Here is a 23,163-nt window from a genome sequence, read left to right as displayed (position 1 = left end):
GTCGCCGTCCCCATTCTTGGGGACCGGCGGCGCGCTCTTTTCTTTCGAGGGATTGGCTGCGGAGAGGGACTGCAGGGGAGGGCGACAGAAGGGCGGTCAGCGGGACGGCGCGGGTCGGTGTGTGCTGCACCGCCGCGCCCCCGGGCCGCGGGAACGGGGGAATAGGGACCGCGCTGCAGGCAGCTCTGGCGGGCTGGAGAACGGAGACGGGGCAAGAGCTCCGCACGGCTTCGGAGCCGTAGATCCGAAGCTGAGGGGCTTCACGGCTGCTCACTTTCGCACTAGAGAGCTGAAGGGGAGTAGAGTGAGGGAACCAACGGGCTGTCCCAGAGAAAGAGAAACGGGCACACAGCCACCACTCTCCCGGCCAAGCAAAGACCGGGCTGCCCCCGGGCTGTACCCGGCACTGCCCACCAAACTGAAGGGAGGGGAAGGGAAGGAGCAAGCAGGACACGAAGGTCACCGCGCAGGTGCCTCCCCGCGAGCCACGGCAACACCCCGCTCCGCTCCCCCGCCCACGCAGAGCCGAGCCGAGCCGATCCGAGCCGGCCCCACGGCGCACGAAGCGAGGTGAACCTGCCGGGCAGGAGAGAGAGCAAGCGGCACGGGCCGTGCTGCAAGCGCCGCCCCTTGGTTGGCCGCCCATCGCTCGCCGCGCTTCCGTCACTCGCGCCTTGCTAACAACCCCATGGCTTCTGCAGCAGGGAATAAAACGTTACTGAAAACACGAACAATTTCTTCTTCATATACACACGTACTGCTCGCTCGGAGTTCCTTTTAAATCTGTTTAATCTTTCAAAGTGATTTGTTGCAACTCTCTGCATACATATCAGGTGACTCGACTGAACCTCCTCCCATGCCCTCCCAGTACTAAGATACTAATCTACTGGCCTCCACCTGTGGTTTGAAAACCTACCCACACAGCACAATTCCAATAGATCTTATGGGAAATCCTGATCCCTTCTTTGGTGGATTATTGCCAGACTAAGCAAATTTAAGATGGATATTTTAAGACAGACAATGCTCGTTGCCATCATCTTCCTGCCAGGAGAGCCAGGAAGAACACTGTGCATGTGTGCTGGGTAACGTATAAAAACCTGCCAAATGCAAGCTAAGATGCACGTCTGCACTTGCCTGTGAGGTATACAGGACTCATCTTCACTGCCAAGATCACAGTGCCAAGCCACCTTGATTTGTTTTGGGTTCTGCTGCTACAGCTGAAGTAGGAAATGGCCATTTGCTCAGAGGAAGCACAAAAGCTTTACAATTATGCTAAGATAATGATTTAAAAGACATAATCACACTCCTTTTCATCATCTTCATTTCATGTCACAATGGGGTTTGTTGAAACATTATCAAGTCTAGTACAACCACCTCAAAAGAGGAGTGGCATATGTAAACATTAAGTGAAGTTTTTAGTTTGAGATTGGTTTCAAAACCAAAATAGCACCCTAGTTCTCGACTGAGCATAACTGTAGCTCATCAAGTGATGAGCCTTCTGGAGGAGGCAAGGTAAAAAAACACTGTTAAATGTGTAAATGGGCAGAAAACAGGATCCAGCTTTGAGGAGGTGGCTGACACTCCAGTGCTGTCCCAAGCAAGATACAAGGGACTGCAATTTATGCACTTTATCTTCATCACTCTACACAAATGCAATGCAACTTCTAGAAGTTTTCTGACCATAGTTTTCCAAGTCAGTCTTGTACTGCAGACAGTGTTTTAACTTAGGTCAGGAGGAACTCCCTCAAGAGTAACAAAACAAACCACAGAAGTTGTATAACAATCTGATAACAAGAGAAGCAGAATGGCTCAAAGACTTCCCTAACTGCATTCCTAGTAAATCTCCCCGTTTTATCATTCCTTCATCACTCTGTTCTGTCCTTCAATTTCACTAACATCAAGTCTATTCTTACTATTATGGTATTCAAGAACCACTGAATAGCAGAAACAAGAAAGCAGTACAACAAAACAATACTGCCATGATACATGGGATGCTGAAAGATATATTTGTTCTTGTTAACCACTGAGTTAATTTCTTAAATTTCAAGGAAAATATTAACGTGCTACAGACAAGAAAAGGGGGCCCAAGAAGCCTGTGAATAGATGTAAGCACCTCTGAAGATGTATTTTATTATCCCATTGGGAGGTTTTCACTATACACACAGATTTGTTTTCTTTGCAGTATCAAGTCCTCAACATCCATAATTCTTTCTAAAAGGCACTCTTTCACTTCCCAGTCAAGAAGTCTCAATTTACTGTTCATTTCAGCAACTTGTCAAGTCCAAGACTGCTTTCATATTTTAGCATTCTAAAACTGAACTTCTTCCCTAGGTAATACATGGCGGTACAGTCGGCTACAGTACACCTACAGCTGTTGTGGTATTACAAAAAAAACTAAGTACAGGAGAACATATCTTGAAGAGATGAAGTTTAGCACAGTTCTAGGATGCTCACTGATTTATTACTTCTAGACTTCAAACATTGCATTTGCAGTTATTCATATAAAAAATACAAAAAGTTTTATTTTAAGTGGTCTGAGTTAAAATTCTGAGTCTTCCCAGGTAAAAGTGCTTTCATTTTTCTTCCCTTCCATATTTCTCACTGTTAAATCTGTGGATTTCTTTAAAAAAAATACTTCTATACAAATGTAAAGTGGTAACATATATTTGCTCTGGTGCATTAAGTATAGAAATCAGATTTGTATGCCGAGGCATAATATAAAAACTGTATATTTCTATTATCTAACAAAGTATGCAAAACACAGGACTTAATGTTTTTTAATCCCCATAATAAAGTGTTTTTTTCATTCCAAGAGTCTTCATGCTATCCTTGAAAGAAAGAAAAGTAGTGCCCTGTTGATTGCTTGCATTGCAATATAAGCTACTTTTATTTCCCACTACTAACAAGAAATTAAAATACCCATGTTCCACACTTTAGAAAAAGTATGGAATATATCTGTGCTCATCTGCAGGTTTCAAGACTTCTGTTTAATAAACACCAAGTATAGTATATAGGATTTCGACTATTTTCACATTTACAGCAAGTACTCAAGTCCTTCTTATTTCATTTAAAAAAGCATCTCAATCCAATTAACAAAGATAGTACACTTACAAAAATTCAAATATATAGTACATTTGTTTCTGTACATGTATGTGCAAGATCTCCCAGCAAAAATACAAATATGGAATCCATTAGCTTGACCATTTACATCTCCTTTGGCAAATACTAATTTGTATCACATGATGTAAGTACCATCTTTATAGTATTTCATGGATTCTAGCTGCTGAGTCATTGCAAGGACATCCTGAAATCCTGTACTGAGTCCAGACATGTGTTGAAAATAAGCTTCTTTCTCCACTTGGACCGTTAAGTTGTTTACACCAGCATCTTTCAGAATTGCTGTGACCTGAAGAGAATGGTAGGATTAACATTAGTATCGCACTTCACATGTATCTCACAGTAACTTGCAATATGCTGGCTCTGCAATGCAGTAAAAACCCCCCATGTATCATTGTGAAGAATTCAATTCTCTGGAAAGCAAAGACTAGCTTTAGAGGGTATGGCTTTGCAATTTCTGCACACTGGGTGACTCTCAGTGTCTTGCATAGGAAGAGAAAGGAAAAGGAAAAGAAAAACCCATGGCAGATAGGTAGCGGTAATCAGGTTTTAGACATGTGATTAGCATCCAGATATCCCTACTGTTTATTCCATTTTGCAGGCCTGTTTTAACACTTCCCCTTTTTTTCTCAGAGCAGATGTAGTGCCACTGTTGGTCAGTGTTTTGGCAGATATTCTAGCAAATAACTCTTTACATGACTAATTTCAAGCTAGCAGGGAACGGGCAATACAGCATTAGAGACCAGCTCTGAGACAATAACAGAGAGCTACAAAAAAAAATCATACATGTCAGCTTGAAACTTCAGTCTGTGATCAAAAGGGACATGCCAAGTAGGAAATTAAGGAATTAATAGTCTAAAAACCTTCCACTGTACCTGCTGTACAATTCTCTGTTCCATCACATCTGATACCACTTGTACATGTATTGTGCCTGCCACAACAGTTGCAGAGTGACACCAAAAATGAGGATCTCTGTAGGATATAACTCCCTCTATTTTTTGTATCTGTGAACAAATTTCATTAGGAAAAATTAAGTAATTTTAAACTTGTACATATACATGACTGTTGGAGGATAATATTTCACAAGAAAACAAAACTGTAGCACAACAGCTTTCCAACTAAACTATATTCAGAAACATCTTGTATTGAAAGGTCACCTTGCTACTACTGTAAAATTCTAGAAGGGAAAAGTCAAACCAAATGAAAACCCCAGAAAAGCAATGCTAAACAGGATGAGGAAAAAATCCCTTGACTTATGAACAGATCACAGGAACACAAATGCATAGACCAATCAGAATACTAGTCCAGCATCTACTAGGGCACTGGTTACCTCACTGTTTAGCAGCTATATTTAGTTATCACAGCTGAACTTTATTCAGAGGCATAACTTCTTTTCCAGAATAAATTAATTTTTTCAAATTGATCTTTGTTCTGGGTTGGCTGGGATGGTTTTTCAGAGCAGCTGATAAGTCACTGTATTTTAGATTTCTGCTTAAAACCGTTTTGGTAACACACCAATGATTTGGCTATTGCTGAACTGTTCAGGCTATTTCTTTTCTATCAGGCAGTTTCAAAGCTTTGTATTTTTCCCACTTTGCCCTTGCCCTGGTGGGTAGGCTGGGGATGTGCAAGAAGTAGGGAGGTGACACAGCCAGGGCAGCTAACCCAAGCTGTCCATGGTGTGTTACTGCACACCATGTAACACCTTGCTCAGAAGTAAAAACTGGGGTACAGGATGAAGGTGGGATTTTGGCTTCTAAGGTGGCTATTGCTGGGGATTGCTTTTTCTTTCTTTTTTCCACTGTTCTTCCTTCACCTATTATATTGCTCCCAGGGTTTTTTTGCTTACGCTCCCATCCCACTGGTAAAGGAGGGGAGAGAGCAAGTGGCTGTATGGATGCCTGGTTGCTGGACAGGGTCAACCTACAGCCAACACAGAGTTTTACTTTTTGTAAAACTTTTATTTTTTTTAAACAGCAAATACACTGTTTTACTTTTTTACCTTTTGTTCTCAAAAAGTACTTTATTTTTCCCCAGTCTCTCAGAATTACTGTCTTCCCTCATCAAAAAATGAAACCACACTTTGCATGTCACTTTCCTTTCACTACATGAATCTCTCCCAGACAATTCCCATTTGTTCTTTTCTTTTTTCTTTTTCTTATGCAGACAAGAACATATTTTCCCATCTAGTAACTGACAGGACACCATAAGGATAGTCTTCCTTGAAGCTTCTAGTTGATGGCATCCTCAAAGAACTTTTAACTCATTCTTTTACAGAGAGGAATTCTCCACACTGAGGTCCACATTACGATTCTGAGCAGGAACTTAAAATGAGGCAACAGCAAAGACTAGGTACAGCCTCAAGGCAGATGCTATACTGCACCAGACAGGAAGAGAACAGTCTAGAATGAGAAAATAATTAGAAAAAACAGCTTAAGTTTTGTCATCCCACTTATTGTGAACCAGTATACCCTTCATCATATGGATAAATCAGAAAACTTGAGATTACAAGCTCGTGATATTATCCTGTACCCTGAATGTTTGTAACAAGTTTAAAAAGGACGCAGATTTGGGGAACTGTATATTACTTTCTCAGTACTTCAGTCTGGTACATTTACCAAACTGTTACTATGCTTGTATGAAATTATGGGCTATCCATAAAAACCAAAAACCAGTGGCCAGTGGAAGTCTTTTTAGCTGCAAACCTACTTTTATAGTTAGAACTAGTCATCCTGTCACTTCTCTGCAAAAGAGATTTTAAACAACTTGAGACATGAAGTTGTCTGAGACAACAGAAGCTGTCTGACTGTCTGCTTGAGTTTAATAATCATTAAAAACAGTTACAGTTTTGTATGTTTGTATACAAAACCATTTATAATTGTACCTTTTCTAAAGCAGCATGCAGATCTTTCTCCTGTTCTGGAGGTATCCTCAACAAAAGCACTTGACAGGCATCTTTCAATAGTGGGATAACACTAAGAAAAATCAATGTAGCAATAAAGAGAGAGCAGAGCGGATCAGCTATGAGCCATCCAAATTGCTGAATAAATATTGTGGATACGATGACACCAACACTGCCAAGAGTGTCTGCTAACACATGCAGAAACACACCTAAAACCAAAACAAACAGAATGATTAACAGTTCTGTCTAAAATATATGTATATATTCAATAGCAGAAACTTAGTAAGGCTTACTAAGCATCCTCAAGCTAAACAGAGACAACGCTTTGCCTAACCTGGGACAAAATACCCAAAATATTTAGCTCTTCTAATGTTTAATTGCAAATTATTGTAAAAAACAATTTTTAATCAATGGGCCAACAATGTAGGTAGGCATCCACAGACTGAAGTATATGTGAATAGTCTTTCAATTGTTAGTGGGATTTGTACAATATAGCATAATCATTTACCTCTGTATGTAAGGACTCATTGATCCCTAACAGAGAGTTAGAAGATCAGTGTATATTGCTTGCTAATATGGACATACATTAATGTACTCGTTGTTTTTTGTACACCAATTCTACTCTGATTTTACAAGAGAATTGTCTTTGTGCTACTACTATGAATCTTATACTTTCTACTGCTTTAATTGTGAGTCCATTCTCAATGTACACTCAATGGGCATAGAAAAATACTCTTCAACCATTAGTATGATTAGTACTAGTTAGGTGTCAGGATTTTAAAGAATATTGAAACATAACTATATGCAGACTCTAAAAAATTACAGACATGATGAATATGAATAACCATGATAACCAACTAAGTTAAGACATAACACATGAAACATGAGAGTGTTCACCATATTCTGACAAGCTTACACAAAAAAACCCCACCATTTTAAAATGTATTTTTTTATAAGCCAAGCAGTTGGTAAATAACTATTTTCTAACTACTAGGGAAAAAATTCTATGCTGAGCTTTCATATACAGTGTCCATCTCAGTTAGCTTCATGATTTCATATTTTAAAGTTTTTCTTTACCACTTTATCTTCTGAATCACAAATAAAAGCATATGTTATGCTGGTCTGTATTTGTTCTCCTGCTTCTTATCCCCTTTCCAGTATTTTTACAACCAGCTGTCACATGATTCCTAGAAGCATGGTAATATCTTTATAGACAGAGACATTGTACCTTCATTTCCAGTTTGAACTTAGAAACATGACTTAAAACTTTTTAAGTATGGTTTACAGTGACCTTTTTTAATGTTAGTACTATAGTGTTTTTTTTTGTTCCTTATGTATTACATACATATGCACAGAAATATCTCACGTTTGTTTGGGTTAAATTCATAAATGGTTTGAGCAATTCCTGTACAGTGCATTTAATGCCTGTCAGATCCCTCCTTGAGCATTTTTAGATTGAGGGATAATACTGCACAGGTCGGATCCTGAAAATATTCAGTCTCCTAGAAATTACATACATCATTATGATTCAACAATCTGTACTTGCCTCTCATGTTGGTGTTCATGCCTCCTCCAGAAGATCCATGGGAATGTCCATGGCCGTGGCCATGGTCACTGTGGGAATGGCCGTGCCCGTGGCTGTGGCTATGGTGAGAATGGCTGTGATCATGTGTGGGACAGCCTCCCCGAGAAGCCCCGTGGGAGTGCGCGTGGCTGAAGGCGCAGATACCAACAAGGTTTACAATCAGCCCTCCAACAGAGACTGGCTGTGAGAGGGAGAAAAGTCGTTAACTTCACTGCATCCTCACAGGTATTTGAACTTATTTTCTAGAACATGGTAACCAAAGCCACCAGGAACTTAATTAAGGAAAACTGTGGAAGCTCACAACTTCTCTGGGCAACCTGTTCCAGTGCCTTGCCACCTTCAAGGTAAAGAATTCCCTCCTAATATCAAATTAATTCCTAATATCTAATCTATACCTGCCCTGCTTCAGTTTGAAGCCATTTCCCCTTTCCACTAAATGCCCTGGCAAAAAATTCCTCTCCAGCTCTCCTGAAGGCTCCCTTCAAGTACTGGAAGGACTATCACCCTGGTGATAAACATAAATTAATCATTAACTGCAAAACTACACTGAAACAGAAGGACAAAACTTACAGTTAGCATATTTGTATCTATATCTGGAGGATCTACCAGTCTTGCCACTGATTCCATGAAGACAAAGAAAGCAATCACCATCAGAAAAAGGCCATTAATAAATCCAGAGAGAATTTCTACACGTCCGTACCTGAAAGTAAACACATATACATTTGAGAGTGAAGAACAGGTACTCTGAACCAATGTCAAAGTTACAATAAATAAAGTTATAAAGCTATAATAAATAAAGTTAAAATTCTTTCAATACAGCATTAAGATTGCTGTGGATTTTTTCCTCAATGTCAAATAATCATGCCTCAATTTCTGAGTTATTTTGTTCTGATCTAGAGGTGGCCAGTTTCCAGCTGTCCAAACTCCATTATAATAAAACAATGTAGAAGTAGTCTCTTATATATACTGCCCATTCAGGACTTCAGACTGCTAAACTGCTATGCAAACATATCAAGTTAAATTTTATCAGCTGTTCACATGAACACTGATTTTTAACATAGATTTCTGTTTGACATAAATGCCTAGCATGAGGCAATTTCTAAAGAATATTCACAATGATAAAAGTTTTACTTGTAGAGATAAATGAAAGTTACATTTCAGACGCATTTTTTGCACAGGTAAGAAGAGAACAGCATGAGCACAAATGGAAGAGAAAAGACACAGCAAAAAATGCACAGAAGCATGCATTACTAAAATATCCCATACATACCAGGACATTTTGAAAATGAGCAAGGAGAGTTAAGTTTCAAATAGTCCTTAAAGAACCCAAGATACATACCCATACGAAAATATGCGAGTTGCTTTCCACCTTGTCATCAGAGCTGCAAAAAGCCCCATCACTAATGCAGAACAATCAAAAAGCATGTGAAATCCATCAGAAATAAGACCAAGGCTATTGGTCCATACTCCATAAAAAAGCTCCACAAAAGTGAAAGCCTAAAACAAAATAGAGTTAAAGTTTTTCCTTAAATATTAACTTGTGTATTAATCTTTTGGTAGATAGAAGAATATTATTTTCAGAGAACACTCAATGTTTTTTAAAGGTATTGTTCTAAGTATTTCTAGACCATTTTTCCTCTCCTCCAATGAAATACATGATGCACTCTAAGTCTATTAAGAGACTTTTGAACCCACTCTCCTTACAGATTCACACATAAAAACCAACTCTTTACAGGTGTAAATTTTTTGTTTCAAATTTTAAACTGACATTCTGCACACAAATTCTAAGCATTTTATCATTAAAAATGCAAGAGCTCTGATCTGATACATTATTAGTATAAAAATAATGCTGCCTATAAATCTGTTAAAGCCAACCTTTTCTTCACTAGTAAGTTGACTGTTTAAATCTTAGGAATTGGCTCTGAAAAAGGTACACAAGGAAACATTTTTAATACATACACCTACCCAGTACATTTTACTATTATTAATCTGCTATTAATATATTAATATTAATAGCAGATTAATAAAATTAATAAACTATTAATATAATCTGCTTAAAAACACTTTTCCAATCTTTCACATTCCATAATGGAATTCCTTACAGCTAACACAGATACTTCAAGTTTCTCCTCTTATTTTCCCGAAGATCTTTGCAGATTAGGTTCTACCAGTTTTCCTCACAGCATCATCTTTCCTATTCAAGAGAGAAGCTAAAAACAAAACTAGCCAGCTCCAATGTGACACTAATCAATCCCACAACTTCTATTTTGTTGTCCTCATCCTTATCACTTTCACTGAGGCCTTATCAGTTTCACCTTATCTGCTGGCAACATTGAGGTATCTCAACCTTCAACATACTATCATTCAAGTATTCCGCTGCTGGTGTAACCCTTACACATAGAACCAGTGCTGCACTGTTTGACAACAAATCAGAGACCACTACTTAAATTGCCCTGTCAAAGGTCACTTTCAAACAAATCAATTATGGGAATCTTCTAAAGAATAATTAATCTTTCTTTATTATATATACACTATTGTGATTGGGTTTGAAGTTTGAAGAAGTATGCACTTACCAGATTTAGGCACAAAAAATAGAAGATCTGCCGAGAATCATACTCCTCAAGGATTTGTTTCAGTGACTCCTTAATAAACCGGGGCAATGACTGGGAGCTTTGCTGTAATGCATCACCCATAAAGTTATAGAGAGGAGTGCCTTCAGGGGAATAGCCGATAAGGGTACCCTTCTGCCCTTTCCTGGAGGGGGAGGACAGGATATTGGCAGCTGCAAGGAAAGTATTGAAGTTTTTGTTGCTGTTTCCAAGCTTCACAGCTATTTTATAATGTGTTTAATCAGCAATCAAAGTTTACATGAAATTTTCTGGCAGCAAATTGATTGTCAACTTCATCTTGAGGTTTATTATTGGATTTCATTGCTACATAAAATTAGATCATCACTTCCACAACAGATCACATTCCTCTGTTTTTTTTTCTGTAGACAGACAATAGAAGAGCGAAAAGCTACAGGCTGCTCTGCCTTATGCCAGAGAATCCATAAAAACTCGTCCAAAAGAATTCCGCACACCTCAATTTTCTGATTGGCTTCCCAGTCACATAGATCACAGATTTACTATAGTTTAGACAAGAATACGTACATAAAACAAAGAAGACAGCACTCACTACCACCCCTCCAGAAAGAACGTGCTCTGTGCTTTCATGGTGTGGTGGCTTGTTCATAGCTCGAAGCTGGTCTGTTATTGGATGCGTCCAAAAGTTTCCAAAAAGTAGTGCACTAACGAAAATAAGAAAGGATCCATATCGAGCACATGTGGCAGGTTCCATCTTCACAGAGCATATGGACTCCACGTAGAAATCCAGGATCACAACAAAGAAGATGACTGTTATGAAAGGCATGATGAGAGAAGACCAGGACTCTACTTTACTCTGCAACAACAACAAAAAATTTCAAACAGGACTGCTCACCAGAACAGTTATTTTATTTAGAGCATTAAATGTAGTTCACTTGAATTACAAGTGTTTTCACTAATCCATAACACATAAATACTTTTATGTTTTCAATTTATCATATAAACATATAATTCCCGATATAAAAAGAGACATATATCTAAAATGCACTGAAACACTTTATTTTAAATACCTTCCTGTTTGTAAAAGGAATTCCATATACAATGCCATGGTTGCAATGGCCTACTCTCCCTATGCATGCAAGCAAAAAGAGCATTTTTTAAAATGACAATAAATTATTTACTTCTTAGGGATAAAAGAGCACTGTATTTATAAAGTCATTAACACTTGTGCAATGTTAGTACATGAACCTAAGATACAGTATCTGAGCTAGAAGGATGAAACACATATATCATACAAACAAGGAAATTTAAGTATCACACAGATAAAAAACAAATATAGAAAAAAAGCATAATGGAAATTTTTCAAACAAAGCTTACTACAAAAATAAAGATAGCAACACTGGTAATTTTAAGGATATTTTAAAGGAAAGATTTAAATTGCAATTCACAGTCATTACAAAAAATTATTTACTTTTCTACTTATTATCTTACCTCTGTTGTCAGGGAGAGAACAATAACCCATGGGCACAACAAAAGGACAGAAACAAGATGGGACAAAGCCTGAAGACGCTTGGCTCCACCTACATCTACAGATAGTTTTCGGGATGCCATGTGAAAACCAACCTTGCAGCACAATGCCAGTACCAGAAGCAGTACTCCACCCTGGAAACACAACAGGAGTACATTAGCATCCTGAAGTATTAAAAACCTCACTCCAAAAACAGTGACACTTACAAGGAGGAAATACTAATGTGTTTTCCTTAACCTGGAAACAAAAGCCAAAACTAGGATATTTCCTGTAATTTTTACTCTTGCTACAAACAGTAACATAGCATACATAGTTGTGCCTTAGCACTATTCACAACAGCCTGAGTTGAATTTTAAAACTCTCAATAGTGTTGACATACACCAGCAGCAAAATGGTAGCAAACAGCATCTGAGGAAGAAGAAAAATCATCCAAAGTTTTCCCATCTACCATTATTAGAAGTGTGTTGAACGCATACATAAACCCCCAAAGATTCAAATCCTCTTGTCCTCTAGACCCTTCATACCCTTTTCATCCACTTACCTTTCAACACACCTTCACAATATACTTTCAAAATTTTTCTTTAAATGAATTACAAGATACACAGCATCTCATCTCCCTTAGATCACACTTGCTTTTTTGCACCATTAACGAGTCTTTATAATATTTGATTTATTTTTATATTACTATATTTTCAGCTACTCCATATTTTTCCATTTTAGTCCTCAATAAAGCCACTTTAGCAAGACTAAGCTAACCCACCTCAATCAGCCAGTTCAACCCCATACAGTCAGATTATGATATTCAGCTATTCCTACTACCAATTACAATGGGCCTATCTTACTGAGAAGTATCAGAATCTGTGTCTTCAAATACAAGTATAATGTAAAGGAAAGACTGGGGAAAGCTAAAGATGCAAAAACAAAACACAGGTCTCAAAAGTTAGTAAGAAGTGGTTTGTAGGCAAAGCATTATAAACACAAAGAACACTGATGACAGAATATTTCATGATAATTTGAATGAGACTTGTTAGGCTATGCATTACAGCAAATTCCTTATCAGCTATAAAGCTTGAATATTCTATGGTTTGTCTGGCTGTATTGAACCTCCTCATACTACAATCAGTGTGCAAAAATTACAGTGATAGTTCAGTTCCAACATGGGGTAGGGATGTTCAACCTTTTGGTTTTGATTCAGGCTTGGATTAGCTCTGAGCTGGTGAAATTCTTTTCTTCAAAACTTAAAGATTCTAAAATACATCTAAAATACTTAAAGATTCTAAATACAAGGTTATTTACCTTGTGATCTGCAACACCTAGGAAAGCAATGATTGTATACAGAACATGAGTAAGAGCACTGTCATGATGCCCCTCAGCTAAATAAAAAAATTAAGGAAGAGTTTCATTAGATTTTCTTTTTTTTTTTTTTTTTTTAACCAAGAACAAGAACAGGCAAAGGTAGCAGAACACAGAAAGCAGAGGTAAGCAAACTGAGCTTTATGGTGTGTTGGCATGTGATGACAACCAGAGATCAGGCCCAGCCATCAGCAGGGGTTTGTGAAAGGCAGGTCCTGACTGACCAGCCTGATCTGCTATGATGAAGTGACCTGCCTAGTGAATGAAGGAAAAGCTGGGGATGCATGCACTTCAGGGCCGCATGGATGCCCTGGACACCATTTCCCCACATGATCTTCCCAGAGAAAACCAGCTGCTCCTGGCTTGGGCAGTTACACTGTTCACTGAATGAAAAACCGCCTGGATGGCCGGGCCCAAAGAGCGGTGGTGAGTGGAGTTACATCCAGCTGGTGTTCAGTCACCAGTGCTGTCCCCAGGGCTCAGTACTGGGCCAGTCCTGTTTAATATCTTCACCAATGATCTCACGGGTGCACCCTCGGTCAGTCTGCAGGTGACACCAGGCTGGGTGGGAGTGCTGATCTGCTGGGGGGCAGGAAGGCTCTGCAGAGGGATCTGGGCAGGCTGGATCATGGCTGAGGCCACTGGGGTGAGGTTCAACAAGGCCCAGTGCTGGGTCCTGCCCTTGGGTCACAACAACCCCAGGCAGCTCCACAGGCTGGGGCAGAGTGGCTGGAAAGCTGCCCACTGGAAAAGGACCTGGGAGTGGCTGAACATGAGCCACTGCAGGCCCAGTGTGACCAGCAGGAGCAGGGCAGTCATTGTCTCTCTGCACTGGACACTGGTGAGGCCACACCTCAAATCCTGTGTTTAGTTTTGGGCCCCTAAGTACAAGAAGACACTGTGGCACTCAGGTGTGTTCAGAAAAGGTCAGCAGAGCTGGAGAGCACTTAGAAGGAGCAGCTGATGGAGGTGGGAGTGTTTAGTCTGCGGAAAAGGAGGCTCAGGACAGACCTTACCACAATCCACAGTTATCTGACAGCATGCTGAACCCAGGTGGGGGTCAGTTTTTTCTGACGGGACAAGAAGAAATAGCTTTAAGTCACATCAGGTATTAGTATTAATACTGAGTAGATTGAGTATTAGAAAGAATTTCTTCAGACAGAATTATCAAGCATTAAAACAGGCTTCCCAAGGAAGTGGCTGAATGAACATCCCTGGTGACTTTTAAAAGACATATGGATGTAGCACTTAGAGACATGATTTAGTGACAGGCTTGGCAGTGCTGGGTGAACAGCTGGACTTGATCATCTTAAGGTACCTTCCAACCCAGGCCATTCCATGACTCTATTTTGATTCTACTCAGAGAAAACTAAGTAAATTCATCAATAAGGTTCCAGAATACACCATTTGCATAATTCCATGTTTTTATTCTTCCTTTGGAAAGTTTACTTCTAATTATAATTTAATTCAGTACATTCAATTTCACTTTTTTTCTGCTCCAGTACTAAGAGTCACTTGCTCTTTCACATAACAAGAAAGGATACGATGTTCTGCTATTTTAGCCATGAGGTCGTCATTATCAAAAAGCAGTAAGCAGATGATAGCTATGATGAAAAATGCAGCACCTCTTGTCTGTAAAATAAACCCAAACAAACAATAAACAACCAAACAACAAAAAACTCCAAGTATTTCTAAACTGGTACAACAGATTACTGTAAAAAAAGCTAGGAAATAGGTCTTCTCCTTCCCTGCTTCCTAATCAATATAAGCATACTTCAGTAAGAAAACCATTGAAGAAAACCCCTATTATTTTTAAGAAAGTGACCTTGACAATATAATTTCACATTTTTTCTGTTTTTCAGACTTACTAGATAACTCAGGACATATCACCACTGCAAGCTAGATGCTGGTATCTTATGAACTTTAAGTGTGATTACTTCCTTCATGGCGTCTTTCTGCCTGTCAGAATGCACTGCTACTTCAGCCTGATGACTTGATATTTCATGGCATCAATGAGCTACAAACAAGATCTATACAAACTGTTGGATTTTGTCTTACGGGACCTGAAGGCTAAAGAACTGTGCAAAGACTACGAGAAAGAACAGCTCTGAAGTTCTTTTGTTGGGAAAGGACAGCGGTAGCTATAAAATCCCAGCTCCCAGAGCTTTCACCACCCAGACTTAAATCACTGCAAGTAGTATGTCTTACTATTTTACCACTAATTCAACTAAAAAAGCACATTTTCTATGAATATGGATCCAAAACACAGTTTGCTCCAGGTAAAGAAGTACCTGAATTTATAGGATTCAGTATGTTTTACATTTGGTAAAAGAGATTTGTAAATACCTTTGCTGGTCCTCCACCTGAGCTTGTGAATAAGACACTAAGGAGTGACAGCACAACCACATCACTGTGTTCAAACAGTAATAATGTCCTATTAAAAAAAAACCAAAACGACTCTATTTACAATGAGTTTACCTCAAAACCTTGATATAAACTATTTCAGCTAAAATTAGCGACACAACAAATATTTATCTTATGATTACAACAGCAAGTTTAAAAATTCAAAAGAAAAACCACAAATCAATTTGCCTTCACCAGCAATAGATCTAGCTGCAGACAACTATACATGTTACAAAACAGGAACTTGCTAATTCAAGTAATAGAATAAAATTATTCATTTATGGATAACTTTAAATTGTATTTTCTTCTAGCAATACAACAACATACCAACTTGCTCAAGATATAGTTATTCCCACTATAATACCTCCTCTAAACCAGTTTCTGCTCCTAGAGAAAAAAAGATGTCCTGTTCTATACTACTGGGTCCTGTTGATTGAGGTGCTGATGACCTAGTAGCTCATGCCACCTCAAAATCTCTTAATTGCTGAAAATAAAAAATTCTAGCTTCCATGCTACCACTACCACCTCCAGACAGCAAAGACTAACTACCAAGCTGTACTGACAGCGTTCCTGAGCAGAACATGAACGTAATTATTGCCCTCAAGTTTACCAAATGCTTTTGCAATCCTCTCTACAGTAATACAACATAACTGGACCCATGTAACTGGTTTGTTTTGGGAAGACTGCCAGCATCCAAAAAGACATCAGAGTATTAACTATATTAATATAATTAATCACACTATTATTACTCTTCACTATGCCTTCTCCTATGTAGATGATAAAAATCCACCTTAATAAAATACATCATTTAAGGCTTTACTTTTCTCTCTAGAGTGAAGCACTCTTTCCAATATATTAACCTTCATTTTTGAAAGTCTAGCTACTCTTTCATAGTTAATCAGTGGTACTAACGCACAGCACAAATGGTTTTACCTATATATGCACTAATGTTACCCATTTTCAACACAGAGCACACAGCCAACCAGATCAAGAAGTACTCTGCAACAAGTGCAGAAATTGATTCTAGTCACCTGTCAAAGAACACCAGCTGCTACCATTAGCCATCAAGCCATGGACTCCAAACAGATTGGCATTACATTAATGAGAGCAGGGAAGTGACAAAAACTGCACTAAGTCACCTTGATGTATCACTCACATCAAGTGTTTAAGCACTACCAAGAATTTCACTGGCATCTCATAAAAGAAGTAGTTCTTCTGGTAGAAGAAATTTACCAGCTCTACAGAAATTATATGTACTTTTTTCCAAGCACTAAAGATTTCACATGAAAATTCTTAAGGATTCAGTAAGTTTTCGCATATACATCAAATGGCTAGCAGCATTGTCTGACAGACAGAAAAAAACACCAAAGGAGCAAGACAGGGAAGGATCACAAAAGAAAACCAGTATTTACAGTAGATATGTATTTACCTCAGTGGTCCACATAGAGTAAGGCCAAAAAACCATAGGAGTGAAATGATACATCCAACAACAGCATGCTTAAAAATTTTGATCCACTACAAAAGAAAGGTATTTCATTATAATTTTCTCCATAGTTTCAATAAACACTCTGTTACTAGCATTGTTTTTAGCACAATTACTGTATAAATTAAGGGGAAAACATGTGCTTTGCAAGTTCTATAATTATAATTTAAAGTATGATTATTTTCTTGGATACTTTGCCAGGCAACTAAGATTTATTTGGATGTACTGTGAACCAGAACTTTTTTATAGCACAGTCCTAAATTCTCTAACATTGTCTGAGTTCTCTTCAACAAAAAGACTGAAAAACAGTTTAAAAAAAATCAAGTCCATTTACCTATTTTGCAATCTATTGAATATATCAGAAAAAGATAAACAGAATAAGAACTAGATAAAATGTATAAATTGAGACTAAGACCTTGTGCCTACAAATATTTATGTGTGTGTTATATTCTTTCTTCAGGAGGTAGGCTGTAATTCAGATATTCAATACTCTACGAACTTCAGACGCAAGTTTTAGAAGAAAATAATTCTGGAAATATGCTAAACAAGGTGAAGCACCTACAACAAACATAACATCTTCAAAATCCAGATTTTGAAATTTTTTAGCAAAAGTAAAACCATATATGGACAGATTTTTCTGAACTCAAATCAAAGATGCCATTTATTCCTGTTTACATTTTTCAAATTCTGCCATATGCATCTAGACATGAAAGAAGTTGACACAAGAACACTTTGAGACTATCCTTCAGATTCTGTCTACTTACTGCACACACTGGATGAAGTTTTTGTGCACACAATTAAATAAATTCAAGATGAATATGAAGCAGGTGAAGAACATTTATTTCTTACAAATCAGCACGTTCCAACCTGGCTCTACTCTAAACTCTGTGGGATACTGCAAACTCACAAAAGTCGGATGAGCAGTTATTAGGCCCACATCACATGCAGACGGGACTCTTCTGAGTGACAAGACTGGAGCATTTTGACATCCTGGCAGTCCAGAACTTGCCTGTCTAACTGTCCAGGTCAGCTAAGTAGACTGAGCTTTTTTTGAAAATCCACTCCTTACAGCAGATGCTGGCTTGGCGGTAAGGACCAGCCTTTTCACTATACTCTCAGAAGAAGCTGACAAAATGAATAATAATAAGAACAATGAATATTTCAGCCACAAGACACTGAGTTAGTAGTATACCTCTAGAACCTGTAACCACATGTTCAAAGTGGAGTAATCTTTGTTCGCCTTTCATTTTTGGCAAGAGCCATACTGCCAAGAATATTGACAAAGATGCGAGTCACTCCTACATATGTCAACTCACCTGACGCTTGGTTACCACTTTTCCAGATGAAAATGGTTTTTGAAACAGAACCATAAAAAAAGCAGACCTGTCAAAAGGAGAAAGTTTTGTCTATTAGTTTATTAGCAGTCAAACCAGATCTAAACAACTAGGTTTCTTGTATCTGTCTCAGTTTACAAAACATTCCTCTACATTTTATGCATTAACAGGCCACACTGAAAACAGTCACTGGTTTTATATTCCCTGCTGCATTACCAGCATCAGTTACCAGTACTACAGTGATGACAAGTGAACTTCAGTTCTGATCAACTTCAAATGCCAGTTCTTGAGAGAATGGCTAATGATAAGTCTACTCGTGATTTACAAAAATCAAAATAACTGATCTCAGAAGTTTTGAAGAGAAATAATACTCTGATTTTTATTAGCAACATAGGTATACAAAAAGGCTTACTCATACATAGAATGCTGAATGCACAGTCCTGTAGGAAGAAAAGATACAGCACACAATTTCTTCAAAAGTGATGGGCAAAAAAAATTATGGTGCTTCGAAGCATGCAAGAAGGAAGTCCATAAATATACTTGAATATGAAATATAAGGAAAAAATGAAATTCCAAATGTTCCAACTCTGTCAAGTTTATTACATGAATGCTCTTCCATATCTCATCAGGTAAACATGAAGCAGGATTTTGCCTGCAGATTGTTTCGGTGTATTTGCTATCTTCATACTTCACCCCTCAATCTGGGAAAAACGGCAGCTGGACCCCACAAGAACTTCAGGAATACAAACTATAAAGAAGAAAGCTGATCTTCCACACCCTTGTTAACAGAATTTGGACATTTGGACATGCCTGAGTTTCAGAGCGAGTGCTCCATCTGTGGTGGGGTAACCCTGCTTGTATGCACAAAGCAGGGAACAAAAGGCTGGACGGCAGCCCCACAAAGAAATCCAGAGGTCTGGGTTGATGGAAAGTTGAATATGAGATAAATTTTTCTCAATAGCTGCTACTCCAGTGCTACTGCTAGCGAAGTGCTGTTTTGAATTCAGTGTGAGGACAATGTTGGTAACACAGTTTTGGCTGTTCCTTAGTGCCACTTATTCGAAGACAAGGACTTTTTGGTTTCCCACGCTCTGCAGCAAGCAGGTGCAAACAAGCTGGGAGGCAGCAGGGCCAGGAGACCTTGCCTGAACAGGCCAAAGGGATGTTCCATACCATAAATACTCAGTACAAAAAGTGAGGGGACTACCCATATGGGGTCTGACTGTGGTTTGGGGATGGGCCGAGTATCATCATTGTGTGTTGAGCAGTTGCACTGTGTATAATTTCCTTTTATTAATTTATTTTGCTTATTAACTTATTAATAATTTACTAGCTTCTTATTTTCAATTATTAAACTCTTCTTATCGCAACTCGCAAGTTTTATAGTTTGTTTTCCTCCTGATTCTCCTCCCCAGCCCCCTGGGTTGGGGGAAGGTGAGAGCATATTTGTGTGACAGTAGATTGCCAGCTGGAGCAACAGGTACACCATGACCAACAGCACTGTCAGAACAGGCCCAACTTTGAAGCTGGAAAAACACTGAAGTTTCTTGAGGGCAGAGAGGCCTTACAGAGACATGTGGAAAGACTACAAAACTCGACAACTGCCAATGATATAAAAAGAATGAATGCTGATTCTCTGTCTGTGGTGGGGTAACCCTGCTTGTATGGACAAAGAAGGGGACAAAAGGCTGGACCGCAGCCCCACAGAAAGAAATCTGGAGGTCTGGGTTGATGGAAAGTTGAATATGGGTCAACAAAAAGGGACAGCTGCATCCTGGGGTGCACTTGCATTCAAGCACAGCATCACCAGCTGCTCAGGGAAGGTGATTATCCTGCTCTGCAATGCACTGATGGGGCCTCAGCCAGGTCTTGTGTATAGTTTTGGGTGCCTCTGTATCAGAAGGACATCAAACTGTTAAGAGTGCACCTGGAAGAGGCAGCCAAGATGGTGTAAGGTCTCAAGAGCAAGAGGAGCATCAGTGGTTGCTTGGTTTGCTCAGCTTAGAAAAGGCTGAGGGGTGACCTCATGGCATGGGACAGGGGAGGGGGAGATGTTGATCTCCAGTGACTGGGCATGAGAGGGAATGACGCTGCATCAGGGTAAGTTCACACTGTGCATTATAGAAAGGCTCTTCACTAAGAGGGTGGCCACGTAACTGGCTCCCCAGGAATGTCACAGCTCTGAACCTGTCAGAGCCCAAGGAGTATCTGGAGAACACTCTTGATCATATGTTTCAGTTTCAGGTAGTTGCATGAGGAGCAGAGAGTTGGACTCAATGGACCTTATAGGTCATTTCCAACTTGAGACACTGCAAGACACTGAAATTACAGTGAACAGAAATGTGAAACAAAGACACTGCTATGAACAGAGCCCTTTGAAGTATGCCTTCTCGTCCTGGAGTAAACGATAACAACATAATGCAGAATTACAACCTTGACGCTGTCAAGAACACCCAAAGTATTACTCGTGGGGGAGAAGGCTTCACCCCCTGCACACTCACCCCAGCTGCACTACGAAGATAAACTGCACGAGGTGGACCACTTTCAGAAGATCATAGGCTTCAAACAGCCCCACAGCTTTCAAAACCTTGGCGAAGCACAGCAGCACGATGTACCGAGTCAGCCTGTAGAAGGAGAGAGGCCGGTTCGCACCTGCCACGCCGCCGCCCGGGCCCGGCCCGGCCCCGACGCCTCAGCGAAGGCCGCCGGCCCGCCGCCCCTGGGAGGGCGGGGGGCGATGCCCGCTGCCCCCTGAAGAAGGGACGGCGACGAGCCGCCTGCCGGAGCCAGCAGAGCGGCCGCTCCCCCCCGCCGCCGTTACCGGGCGCTGGGCACATCCACAGGCCCCAGCGCGCCGCCGGCGGCTAGGGCCTGCCCGCCGTACGGCTGCTCCATAGCAGGACGGAGGGAGGCAGCTCCAGCGGGAACGGCTGCGAGGGCTCAGGAGAAACTCAGGCACGGCCCGCCTGGCCTGCGGCGGGAGCACCGCATCGCCCGCGGGCAGCGCGACGAGGCGAGAACGAGGGGAACGGGACGGGAACTGGGGAGCGGGACGGGAGCCGGGAACGGGGAACGGGAAGTGAGAGCCAGAGCTCCCGCCGGCGCGCGTGCGCGGGAGCAGTGCGCAGGCGCCGCGGGGGCGGGGGCGGGGCCGGGGCTGTGAGGGGAGCGGCTCCCTCCCCACGGGGCGGGGCGCGGGGCGGTGATAGAGGATTTTTTTTTTTCCTTTTTTTTTTTTTTTAATGCAAATCGGTTTATTTTGTGTTACTATGGCGCAGAGCTCTGCGCCAGTATCAAGCGTCTGGAGACAGTTTCCCTGTCAAACGCTTCAAATGTCTAGTTGAAACAGATGGGAAAATTGAGGCGGAAGATCGGAAATGTCCATATTGTGAGCTAGCTGCTCTCTTCCAGCCATGTAGCAAGCTCTCTCTCTTTTGTTTCCCAACAAATGATTTTGGTACATAGTTCAGCACTGAGGCAGGAAAAAGAAATCAAAAATGTACTGATGTATTGAATTAGCTCAGCAATGGTCAGCTGCATATTGGATTTCTTTGAAACAGACTGGGATAGGTTTTAACTAGGAAGAGATGGAGAGATAGGAGAACAGAGGGCAAATTAAATTTTTCACTGGTCAAAAATCAAAGGTTTAAAACATTTATTTACAGATTTTTAAATTATTCCCAGTACAGGTGAAGACCTCAGCATGGAAAGCATAAACCTATTAAAATGCCGTCTCTCTGTTCCAGCTGTCTTGTGCGGACCCCTTCAAAGTTTAATCCACAGGTCTTTTCTCCTGTCAAAAAAACCCTCATTTACCAACTTCGAGACCCTGAAGCCCATGGATGCCCCGCAAGGTGTCGGTAAGATTTGTAGGCAGAGGAGGGGTGAAAAGACGTGCAGTCAGGTGCAGGGTGCGCTGTGTCCGGGAGATGGAGGTGTCGGCAAGCAGCACGGCCCGGGAGCCGCGCAGGGAGAACAAGGGCTGCCGTGGAACAGGGCAGAGACTGGGTCAGAAACATGGGGAGAAGGGGAGAGAAAAAGGCTAGTAGGGCACAGGGGAGTGCTTTCTCGGACCAAAACGGGGAAACACAAAAAGCGAAAGTATGAGTTTAATGACTGCCTTGCAAAGCCTAGAGGATGCAGACATGCATCCTCAATGCTTTTTCAGGGTGGGTGTATGTGGCATATGGAGGCAGGCTGCTGCCCATCAGTGGCTCTCCTGCTCACACAGGTGGTGTTACAGTCACTGGCTAGCCAGTTCACTTAGCTGGTCCCCGCTGAGTGCCTCCCCAACATATGTCTCAAGCACCTATGCCAGGTGGCATCCTTTTGGCAGCTGGGGATCCCAGGCTGGAGTGGTGGCACAGCGTCCCTGCCTAGGGTCTGCACCCCAGCAGGACCTCTGGCTCAAAAGAAACTCTTGGACCTGTGTCCTGCCACATGAGCAGTCCTGTCTCACCTGTATCTACATAAACATACCTAGGACATGAACTTAGACCTGGGTGTAATCTTGACATACTGGAAATCCACTCTTGGCTTGTCAGCCTCATGCAATTGTACTTGATTTGGCCAAGAGGTGTATTGGTGTCAGCATGTGAACTCTATTATGTGTGAAAACACATAATAATTCCACTAGTTTTGAAAATACGCATTACTAGGTCCTTCCAGGGCTTATCAGATGTGTGTATTCATGCGTTCTAGTGGAGCACCACTGCACACACAGATGGTTACTATCCTGCTGCAAAGATGGGGGTCAGGTACCTAAAAAAGAAAATTGCAGTATCAAAAACCACATGGTGAAACTGGTTTGGGCTGTTCAAGGGAATGGTGAAAATAGTGACTACTAGTGAGAGCAAAGTTGGTGTCTACAGGA

At 40.6% G+C, this 23,163-nt stretch overlaps 1 protein-coding gene across 2 annotated transcripts; it reads right to left on the bottom strand.

Moving 5' to 3' along the window:
* Positions 1–2,183: 2,183 nt before the first annotated feature.
* Positions 2,184–21,650, bottom strand: SLC30A5 (solute carrier family 30 member 5). Of its 2 annotated transcripts, XM_084225105.1 has the most exons (16): positions 21,112–21,650; positions 20,792–20,914; positions 18,273–18,339; positions 16,903–16,988; positions 15,417–15,504; positions 14,615–14,702; positions 13,014–13,090; positions 11,681–11,851; positions 10,757–11,045; positions 10,178–10,386; positions 8,944–9,101; positions 8,175–8,304; positions 7,566–7,785; positions 6,002–6,228; positions 3,993–4,121; positions 2,184–3,406 (listed from the first exon to the last, which is right to left on the bottom strand). In XM_084225105.1, the coding sequence occupies exons 1-16, from the start codon at positions 21,183–21,185 to the stop codon at positions 3,236–3,238; spliced, it is 2,307 nt and encodes a 768-aa protein (XP_084081231.1). In that variant the 5' UTR covers positions 21,186–21,650; the 3' UTR covers positions 2,184–3,235. The 2 variants fall into 2 exon arrangements, with proteins under 2 accessions (XP_084081231.1, XP_084081232.1); XM_084225106.1 differs by lacking the exon at positions 2,184–3,406 and having other exon boundaries at positions 4,012–5,519.
* Between the last annotated feature and the right edge of the window lie 1,513 nt (positions 21,651–23,163).

Source organism: Fringilla coelebs (genome assembly GCF_963513975.1).
Source record: "Fringilla coelebs genome assembly, chromosome: Z".
NCBI classification, from domain to species: domain Eukaryota; kingdom Metazoa; phylum Chordata; class Aves; order Passeriformes; family Fringillidae; genus Fringilla; species Fringilla coelebs.
The sequence above is the reverse complement of the archived record's forward strand: the minus strand, read 5'-3'. Positions and strand labels throughout refer to the sequence as shown.